This window comes from Mesoplodon densirostris, chromosome 4 (genome assembly GCF_025265405.1).
Source record: "Mesoplodon densirostris isolate mMesDen1 chromosome 4, mMesDen1 primary haplotype, whole genome shotgun sequence".
In the NCBI taxonomy this organism is placed as follows: Eukaryota; Metazoa; Chordata; class Mammalia; order Artiodactyla; family Ziphiidae; genus Mesoplodon; species Mesoplodon densirostris.
Genome location: NC_082664.1, coordinates 3,103,595 through 3,114,532, shown reverse-complemented (window position 1 = coordinate 3,114,532; position 10,938 = coordinate 3,103,595). Strand labels below are relative to the sequence as shown.

The 10,938-nt window shown below is 45.3% G+C and overlaps 1 protein-coding gene across 6 annotated transcripts in view; it reads left to right on the top strand.

The window, feature by feature from the left end:
* The first annotated feature begins 370 nt into the window (after window positions 1-370).
* MARK3 (microtubule affinity regulating kinase 3) overlaps window positions 371-10,938 on the top strand; it is a 108,197-nt gene continuing 97,629 nt past the window's right edge. For all 6 annotated transcript variants that reach the window (XM_060095584.1, XM_060095582.1, XM_060095583.1 and 3 more), the window contains exon 1: window positions 371-652. In XM_060095584.1, coding sequence (XP_059951567.1) covers window positions 602-652 — 51 coding nt within the window. In that variant the 5' untranslated portion in view covers window positions 371-601. The remainder of the gene's footprint in view (window positions 653-10,938) is intronic.

The following is a 10,938-nucleotide window of genomic DNA, read 5'->3' as shown; positions in this document are numbered from 1 at the left end:
GGCCATCTTGGGTCCGTGAGGCTCGGAGGTGCCGGGGGCGGCGGTGTTGGCGGCCACCGGGCGGAGGCTGAGGCGGAAAGCGAGCCGGAGGGAGAAAAACAGCCGCGTGCAGGCGCCGCCTCCGCAGCCCCATCCATGGTCGGCGCCCGCAGCCCGCGGGGACCTGTCTTGCACTCCACCTCCTCTACATCCTCCTCTTCTTCAGGGGCCGCCGGCGGCGCTGTGTGGAGGCTCCGGCGCTGAAATCCGCGGCGCGACGGGCGGGGGCGGAGGAGGAGGCGAGGGGGTCCGGGCCCGCGGGGCGCCCGGAGGCGCGGGGACGCCGGTGGGCCGACCCGCAGCCCGCTGCCGCCGGCCCGGCCCCGCCACCGCCGCCCGCGGGGCTCCTCGGCGCGGCCGCCGGGGCCGGGGAACATGAGCCCCGCGACCCGCCGGGGGACGGCCCGGGCCCGACCCGGGATCTAGACGGCCGTGGGGGAGGGGAGCCGCCCTGCCGCGGCGCCGCTCCGGAACCGCCGGGCCCTCGACGCCGCTTCTCCGGCCCCCGGGACCGCGCTGTTTTGTTTCACCCTCGCGTTGTGCAGAAGTGAAGTGAAGTAAAATGTCCACTAGGACCCCGCTGCCGACGGTGAATGAACGGGACACGGAGAACGTGAGTAACCTAGGCGACTGCCCCGGGCCAGGTCTGCGCGCGCCGTCCCCGGGAGCGCGGCGGCAGCCCTCGCCTCGCCTCGCCTCGCCGCCGGCGGGTCCCCAGGCCACGGCGTTCTGGGCCCGGTGTGCGGCCGTGGGCCCCGGGAGGCGGCCTCGGCGGCCCGTTTCCCGAGCGCGCGGGCTGGGGAAGTGCATCCGCGATTACGCCGGGGGCTCGCTTCGTAGCGAAGCCTGAGGGCTGCAGCGTGGCCGGCCGGTGTCCTGAGAGGCCGGTGGCCGCGCGGCGGTCTCTCCGAGCGTGTGTCGGGTCCCCGCAGCGTACAGGGCTAATTTCCACTAAACTCGCGTTTTAAATTAGGTAGGTAGCTCTTGAGAGGCTGTCGGGTTAAAAACACGTTTGTGGTGTTGATTAAACGCAATTGATTGGATCGAGTGGACTTTCCGTTATGCTTCGTTATTTAAGTTGTCTCGAACTAAATTTAGTGACAGTCACTAAAACTAGGCGCGCACTGAGGAATCTTCTCGGCCCCCTTCGATGCAGCTCCGAAGCTATTCAGAAGTTCTTGGAGAGAGCTAAGACTTTGTCGAGGAGTAGCCTCGTTTCCTTACGAATCTGTTTTGAAGGAGCTGGTTAAGCACATCTCAGAGGAGGATGTGTAGTCAAGCAGCCCTGCCACGCACTGCCTAGCGGAGGGCCACCCACTCTGGGCTTAGCTTTCCTCCTTCCCCAGAAGAAGTTGGCTTAGATGAGCTCTTGGGTCCATTCTGGCACTCACATTCCGTGATTCTGTAAAAGGAACCTTTGATTTTGTTCACGTAAACCTTTTCAAAAGGCCAGGAACAGCAAGCAGTTTTAGGGCCTGACAACTTGTAGTAGAAATTCCATTGGAGAAATGTTGACTCTGTCCAAGTGCGTTCAGAACTCTTCTCTAGCACTGGCTTCAGGACTGTTCCAGGCTACCTGTGAGTTATCTTCGGTTAAAAACAAAAATATCTAAAAAATAACTCGCAAAGAAACTTCCCTGGCCTTTTATTTTAAGTGTTATGAGGTAATTCCTGGCAAGAAAATGCTATCACTTAGGAAAAGCTTCCTGGCTCTGCCTGTTTTCATGCTTTCAATTACGTCCTGAGACCTTGTGGCCTAGTGGTATCCAATGCCTTCATTTTAATCTTCAGAATGCCACTTGTTTGCTGGATAGCTGTCAGGAGATTTAATCTGTTTATGTAAACCTTGGTCTAAAGCATCCCTTCAGTATATTAAGGTGTGGTATTTAATGCTCTTTAACCTGGTAAATAAGTAGTACAGTGGTGTATGTTCCTTTACCTGAGATGGATTAGAAAGTTATATATAAAAAAAAGATTTTCTAGTAGAAAATCTAGACTAGGTGAGTCAGTGAACTCATTTTCTCATAGACCCTTTGAAGAACCTAATTCTTACTTCATCATTTTGTTGTTCTTTGACCACCCTGTAGGGCGGAGCAAGCGAAAAAGTGAGTTGATTAGCTTTGATCATTGACTTCCATTGCAAAATCTTACATTGAACCAGAGCAGGAGCTCCATACTTACTGAATAAACTGAAGCCAGAAACAATCATAGCAGGTTTGTGATAATGAAGGATTTACACCAAATGGGTCTTTACCTTGTTCTCTGTTGAATTTGTTGAATTATGGTGTAGTCTTTTTGTGTCGTTAGGAATTACTAACTTTAAAAACAATGTAGGGTATGGAGTATGCCTTTATTCTCATGGAATGTATTTAAAATTGAATTTTTGACAGTGCTAAAGTAGAGGTTTGTAGCACATCATTGCATTAGTTCACCATGCCCTGTTTTTAACTCCGGTATTGACATGTTCTGGAAGTAGTTTGTGTCTTTTACAGTGTGGTGCCCTTGTGCCAGTGTTACAGGTCTGGCATATACCACATTATTTACTTACCACTACTGAACTGCTAAGTGTTAGACTTCCTGCCAATCGAGTGATGAGGGTTCAAGAATGAATGGGAGTTCTCAGTCTGTTGGGCAGCTCTTTTGTTAAAGTTGGGTGCATTGAGATAGAACATTCACTCTTTTTAAGTGTACAGTTTGATGAGTTTTGACAAATGTATAATCACGTAATCACTATCATGGTCAAGTTAGAGGACGTCTCCATTGCCTAAGAAGGTCCCTTGTGTCTCTTTACAGTCAATCCCCTCTCCCTTCCCCCAGCCCCTGGCAACTACTGATCTGTTATCTGTCTCTATAGTTTTACCTTTTCTAGAACGTTATTTAAATGGAGTCAAAGAGCATATAATCTTGTGTGTAGCATCTTTCACTTGGCATAATGCTTTTGAGATTTATTCATGTTTGTGTGTGTATCAATAGTTCATTCCTTTTTATTGCTGAGTAGTAAGTAGTTCATTGTTTGGATGTACCGGGTTTTTTTAATCCATTCACCAGTTGATAGACATTTTGGCTGATATGACAAATAGCTTTGTCTTTATATTTTGTAAAAAGACTCTCCATTTTGCTTACCCTAGGAATCTTATTTAAATTTTAAGTAAATATAATTGTGGTAAGCATTTTGCTTATAGATCAGGAATAATAAAAGGCAGATAATTTGCAAGAAGAATATTATCTTCATGCTAGTACACTACTCTGTTTTCATTTGTTTGATTTCCAGATGTGAGTATTCACCTTTAGCTGATAGGTGTATAAAAGATAAACCGTTATCAAATCATTTTATTTTATTATTTTATTTTTATTTATTTATTTATTTTTGCCGTACGTTGGCCTCTCACTGCTGTGGCCTCTCCCGCAGTGGAGCACAGGCTCCGGACGCGCAGGCTCAGCAGCCATGGCTCACGGGCCCAGCCGCTCCGCGGCATGTGGGATCTTCCCGGACCGGGGCACGCACCCGTATCCCCTGCATCGGCAGGCAGACTCTCAACCACTGCGCCACCAGGGAAGCCCATCAAATCATTTTAAGACTCAAAAGGACTAGTCAAACAGTCAGACCTAATGAGGATGTTGAGGCTCAGAGAGGTGACAGGAGCTGCTGTGACTACTCACTGTTTAGCAGCAGAGCCTGTACTAGACCTCAGGTCTCCATCTCAATCCTCTCTGCTTTTTTGTGTACCAGGCTGTTGCTCATAAGCTATGTACTAATTATTCAACTAGGGAGATGAAGTTGTACCAATACACAGAGTATAATTAAAATTAGACTTTTAAAAATGTTTTGCTATGGAAATTTTCAAACAAATAAAGAGAATTTAATAAGTATTTATCAATGGTTCTCAACTGGGGACAATTTTGCCGCCCCCCCCCCCCCCCCCGCAAGTGGACATTGGACAATGTCTGGAGACATTGTTGGTTGTCACAACTGAAGAACGTTGCTACTGACCAGAAATGCAGCTAAACATTTTACAGTACATAGGACAGTGCCCCCTGGCCCCTCAACAAAGAAATATTTGGCCCAAAATGTCAAGAGTGCCAGGGTTGGGAAACCCTGGTGTATAGTTAGCCCCACCATGTACTCAACAGCTCAATGACCAGACTTCTTTTATTTGTTCTCTCCCCAAGAAGCAAGCTGAATACATCATATCATTTCATCTCCAAAGCCTTTAGAAGAGATAAAGCTTCTTTAAAAAATGTAACCTTAATCCCTTTATCATAATTTTTTAATATCAAATATCCAATCAGTGCTCGTTTCCTCGGTTGTCTTTTTTTAAAAAACACTTTGTTCAAATTAGAATAAGTCTTGCTTCCATATATTATAGATGGCTAATATGTGAAACAAGATGCTTTTTTAAATTTATTTTTTAAATCTTTCACAGATGAGTCTTTTTTTAAAATAAAATATTTATTTAGTTGCACCGGGTCTTAGTTGCAGCTTGCGGGGTCCTTAGTTGTGGCATGCGAACTCTTAGTTGTGGCATGCATGTGGGATCTAGTTCCCTGACCAGGGATTGAACCCGGGCATTGGGAGTGCAGAGCCTTAGCCAGTGGACCACCAGGGAAGTCCCCAAGATGCTTTTTTTTTTTTTTTTGGCTGAGTTGGGTCTTAGTTGCGGCATGCGAGATCTTTCCTTGTGGTGCGCGGGCTCTTCGTTGTGGTGGGCGGGCTTCTTTGTAGTTGTGGCGTGCGGGTTTTCTCTTGTCCAGTTTTGGTGCTCGGGCTCCAGAGCGCGTGGGCTCTGTAGTTTGCTGCACGCGGGCTCTCTGGTTGAGGCGTGCGAACTCAGTAGTTGTGGTATGGGGCCCAGCTGCCCCGCCGCATGTGGGATCCTAGTTTCCCAACTGGCCTCCCTTGCATTGCAAGGTGGATTATCTACCACTGGACCATCAGGGAAGTCCCCCAAGATGCTTTTTTTTTTAAAGGCAACAAAGAAGTTTGCATTTTAGTTTGTGTTCTACAGTTGACTTGTATAGAGGTCATGGACAAATCCTGTTTGTGTACTGGTAAAATTAGAAATGTATTTTTCACTTACATTTCAAAGCATATGACATTTTGTAAGTAAGCCTGGGTTATTTGCCAAAAGTACCAGAGGTCCTGGAGGGCTTTGCCAATTTAGCAGCTCCTGGTGTGTGTGCACACCATGTACTTACTTATTATTAGTTAATGCAGACAGTCATCAGAATTCCTTATCTCTGTGAAATAAATAAACTGATGGTGTTATTGTCTAGCCAGCTGTTGGTTGTATGAGACTATTAACCTGTTAAGATCTGAGTGCCTGCTATGTGTATGACACTGTGCTAAGCGCTGTAGAGGATATACCTAGGAACCATATCACTCCCCTGCCTTAGGATTTCCTAGTCCCTGCAGAACAAAGCACCCTGAGCTCTGTGAAACTAGTCTGTAAACTCTCAAACTGGAACAAACACCACAGTCACCTGGAGGGCTTATGAAAACACTGATTGCTGGGCCTCACCCCCAGACCTTGATTCTACCTTCGGGGCCCTAGAGTTTACATTTCTAACAAGTTACCAGGTGATGTTGATGCTGCAGGTCCAGGAACCACACTTTAAAGAATTGGTATCGGGCTTCCCTGGTGGCGCAGTGGTTGAGAGTCCGCCTGCCGATGCAGGGGACACGGGTTCGTGCCCCGATACCGGAAGATCCCACATGCCGCGGAGCGGCTGGGCCCGCGAGCCATGGCCGCGGAGCCTGTGTGTCCGGAGCCTGTGCTCCGCAACGGGAGAGGCCACAGCAGTGAGAGGCCCGCGTACAGCAAAAAAAAAAAAAAAAAAAAAAAAAAAAAAGAATTGGTATCTTAGTATTCAGTGAAGACTTGCTGACTAAACAGTGTTCCTTTAGATTGTATTGTGACTAAAGAAAAGAGATTTCAATGGTTTCAATAACATTTTCAGTTTCCTTGAATTTTGTTTGTTTGTTTGTTTGTTTTGTTTTTTTATGTGTGACTGCATTGGGCCTTGCTGCGCGCAGAATTTCTCTAGTTGCGGCAAGCAGGGGCTACTGTTCGTTGTGGTGCACGGGCTTCTCGTTGCGGTGGCTTCTCTTGTTGCGGAGCATGGGCTCTAGGTGCACAGGCTTCAGTAGTTGTAGCATGAGGGCTCAGTAGTTGTGGCTCGCGGGCTCTAGAGCACAGGCTCAGTAGTTGTGGTGCACGGGCTTAGTTGCTCCACGGCATGTGGGATCTTCCCAGACCAGGGCTTGAACCCGTGGTCCCCTGCTTTGGCAGGTGGATTCTTAACCATTGTGCCACCAGGGAAGCCCTTCTTGAGTTTTTAAAGTTGGTTCTTTGTAGGGAAGTGTGGTTATGGAGAATAAAAATAGTGACCATTTTTGATCCCTAACTATATATCAGGCAACAATACTAAGTACTTTATATAATATTTCATTTAAAATATGTAATATGGGGACTTCCGTGGCGGTCCAGCAGTTAAGACTTCGCCTTCCAGTGCAGGTGGGGGTGTGGGTTCAATCCCTGGTCGGGGAGCTAAGATCCCACATGCCTCGTGCCAAAAAACCAAAACATAAAACAGAAGCAATATTGTAACAAATTCAATAAGACTTTAAAAATGGTCCACATCAAAAAAATCTTAAAAAAAAATAAGTAGGGCTTCCCTGGTGGCGCAGTGGTTGAGAGTCCGCCTGCCGATGCAGGGGACACGGATTCGTGCCCTGGTCCAGGAAGATCCCACATGCCGCGGAGCCGCTGGGCCCGTGAGCCATGGCCGCTGAGCCTGCGCGTCCGGAGCCTGTGTTCCGCAACGGGAGAGGCCCGCGTACCGCAAAAAAAAAAAAAAAAAAGTAATATGATTTCATTCAATCTGCCTAACTTAAGCACAACTATCTATTGAATCAAGGTGTTTGGGCGTTTTTTAAAAAAAAGTTGGTCTCTGAAGAATATTTTTTATTGGGTCAAAGTGTTTGGGAAAAGGTCTTATTCAGTTACAGAGTTGTTTTCATTTCTTTTTTATGTAAATTAGATTAAGGTGGAAATTTTCCATGAGTAGAATCTTGGTCGTTTTGATTGTGTAGTGCATGAGTATTTATATTGTAATTACTTATAAACGACTCATAAACAGTTTAATATAAATTAATAGTCCCTGTTATCTTTTTTTTCTTTCTTTCTTTTTTGCCTGCATTGGGTCTTTGTTGCTGCGTGCGGGCTTTCTCTAGTTGCGATGAGCTGGGGCTACTCTTGGTTGTGGTGCGCGGGCTTCTCATTGCTGTGGCTTCTCTTGTTGCGGAGTGTGGGCTCTAGGTGCTCGGGCTTCAGTAGCTGGGCTCGTGGGCTCAGTAGCTGTGGCTCGCAGGCTCTAGAGCACAGGCTCAGTAGTTGTGGCTCACGGGCTTAGTTGCTCTGCAGCATGTGGGATCTTCCTCGACCAGGGCTTCAACCCATGTCCCCTGCGTTGGCAGGCGGATTCTTAACCACTGAGCCACCAGGGAGGTCCCCATAGCCAAATTTTATCCCTGGAATTTGTTTCCAAGCTGGAAGTAAGAGTCGGGGAGTACAACCCCTTCTGATCACCATTGGGAGGACTAAAGCAGAAATTCACTTGTCTCACATGCATTTTAAACTTTCAAAATAAACAAGGAGAAAACAAATCTCTTCCCTGGCTATCTCCCAGCTTTAATGTTGTCTTACGTAGGAATTTAAAGAATGTGCTTGGAGTTGGTCTGCAAGTAGTAATAAGGGGTTTGTCCTGACCCACATGCACCTGCCTGAACAGTAATTGAGAGGGCAGAAGTTGGCACTGGAAGAAAATGACTTTTTTGCTGCGAGTCCAACTTTTTCTTCAAGCTAGAGTTCTTTAGCACTGCACTTTAGTCACCTGAGCTGCTTGGCCATGGTTAGTCTTATACAGTCTTATGCAGACTAGATAAGGCATTGTTTCTGTGGGTTACCTGGGATCTTGGTGTTCAGAGTTGAAGCTTGAATAAAGCTTGAGATGTTTTGTTTGTATTTCTTGCTAATAGTTAGGTGTTGCTTGGAGGTGGAGTTGAAATATTGTGGGGTTTGTATTATGCACATTTTACATGGAAATCTGTATTGGAAGAATTTAACATGAAGTTCAAGTAAGCTGAATGAAAGGTTTTATTCCAGAATTTTATATAACCCCATTCTTTCTGTAGTCAGTACCTTTATGACTTCATTGAGTACAGTAGCAGACTAGAATGAGAGTCCTGGAGAGGAGCAGACCTAGAACCATTTCCTAGCACACAGCCTTTTGCCCTTAGCCTTGCCATTCTTTGTCCAGAAGAATAATTTAAGCTGGGCAAGCAGCTTTTGTTGTTCAAGGCACTTGAGGTGTTTTTGATGGCATCCTGTTCACGTACTGTGTCCACCTCTTTCCTTGTCTTCCTTCCCTTGTGTAGCCCTTGCCTACCCTAGGCCTGCCTTGGTATTCATAGGCACGTGTTAGCTTTACTAGTGGAATGGATTAAAGGAACTTACATTTTCTTTTCTTAAAAGAAGGTTGCCTTCTAGACGTTAAGGATATTCAATGATAAAGAACCTTCTACATACATGGTAATGATATATGAATACATGGTAATGTATTCTAGTTGCTTTTTCCATTTCTGTTAATTTAAGTCAGGTGCTTAACATTTATATCCTGCTTATTGTATAGTTGTCCTACTTATTACTGCTGTGGAACTAGCCAGTCCACAACTTAGTATGTAAAACAACAAGTGTTTCATTATACTCACAGATTTTGTGTGAGGAATTCAGACGGGAATGGTTTATGGCTGGGACTTCAGTTTGGGGGAATAACGAAAGGCTGGGGGGTTTGAGTAGCTGGGCTGGAAGATCCACATCCTAAGACCGCTTCTTCACTCACATATCTGGCACCTTGGCAGGTATTGTTAAAAGGCTGGGCTCAGCTGGGAGTTAGCCATAGTGGCTACATGGGCCTCTCCAACATGGAGACTCCAGTGTGATTGGACACATGAGGTGACTCGGTGTTTCAGCAAACAAGACAGAAGCTGCTTGCCTTTTATGACCTTGCCTCAGAAGTCATGTAGTATCACTTCTGCCATTTATTCTTTTTTTTTTTTAATATATTTATTTATTGGGACTTCCCTGGTGGCGCAGTGGTCAAGAATCTGCCTGCCAATGCAGGGACACACACACTCCCTGAAGAGCGTACCACTTCAGTAGTTGTGGCGCCGCACGTGCTTAGTTGCTCTGTGGCATGTGGGATCTTAGTTCCCCGACCAGGGGGTGAACCTGTGTCCCCTGCATTGGAAGGCAGACTCTCAACCACTGGACCACCAGGGAAATCCCCTGCCATTTATTCTTAAAACGTTAGAGCAGTCATGGGCACCCAGATTCAAGTGGAAGGGACATAGACTTTTCCCTGTAATGGGAGGTATGTTAAAGACTTTGGGCTCATGTTTTCCAACCACTATAATAGTAACTCTTTGGGTTTATAATCTGACCTGGCATTTTTTTGTGTGACCTTGGACAAGTTATTTAACTTGTTCATGCCCCAGTTACCTCATCTATAAAGTGGGATTGGTAGTAGTAATGACCTCATAGGGCTGTTATAAGAATAGGGTCTTCCATGCTGTGGCCTCCCTTACCTCTTTGTCCTCATCTCCTACCTCTCCGCACCCACTATATTCATAGACCCAGGTGTCTTCTTGCTGTTCTTGGAACACACCAGGGACACTCCAACCTCAGTGCCTTGACATTGGCTCTTCTTTTTGAACACTTTTCTTCCAGATATCCACATGGCTAACTGTCTCACCTTCTCCTCTTTTCAAACATCAGCTCAGCGAGTCTTACTCTGACCATCTATGACCCTCCCAACCTCCCTAATCCTGATCTGTTTTTTTTTTCCATTGCATTGTTACCTTTAACATAGTTTATAATTTCCATATTTCTTATGTTTATTGTATTTTGTCAGTTTCCTCTGGTATACTGAAAGCTCCCTGAGAGCAGGAATATTTGTTTTGTTTATTGATACTATTTCAGATACCTAGAACATGCTGGTCATTTATTACAGGTGAAGAGTAAATAAATATTGGTCGAATTAGTGATTAAATGAGACAATATGTGTAAAGCATTTAGAATGGTGCCTGATTCATAATAAGTAATAGCTAAATGTTAGCCATCATTAGTGGTTTGTTTACTGGTCTTTTCATCTCTCATCTCTATGTTGTCATTTCTCTCATCTCTCGTGTCCTGTATCTTCAGCCTCTTCCCTCTGTAGTTCCAATGAATTCATCTTCTTTCTCCTTTCTTAAAACCTCAGATAGCTTTCTTAAAGGGAGGCTTGATGGAAAGAGTCTGGGCTTGGAAGTGAGAGATAAAGTGGGAGCCTAGGGCTGGGGTTGAGGGAGAGGTTCTGAAGCCACTGCTGAGGAACAGTGGACCAGATGAGGAGCCAAAAAGTAAGAGCGACAAAACATAAGAGAAGTTGGGATTTGGAGTTACAGGTTTGCATTTGAAACAGGTCACTGAACTATGGGCAAGTTAATTACTTGTCTGTGCTTCATTTTAAAATTTTTAATAATTAAAAACTTTAATATAATCGACATATAACATTGTATTAGTTGCAGGTGTGCAACATAATGATTTGATATTTGTATATTTTGTGAAATGATCACCACAAAAAGTCTAGTTAACAATTAACATCCATCTCCACATATAATTACAGGCTTTTTTTTTTTCCTGTTCATGAGAATTGAAAAATCTACTTACTCTCTTAGCAACTTTCAAATATATAATACAGTATTATTAACTATGGTCACCATGCTGTATATTACATCTTTTTTATTTAACAAAAGAGAATAACACCATCTATTCAGGGTTGTTGTGATTGAAGAAACTA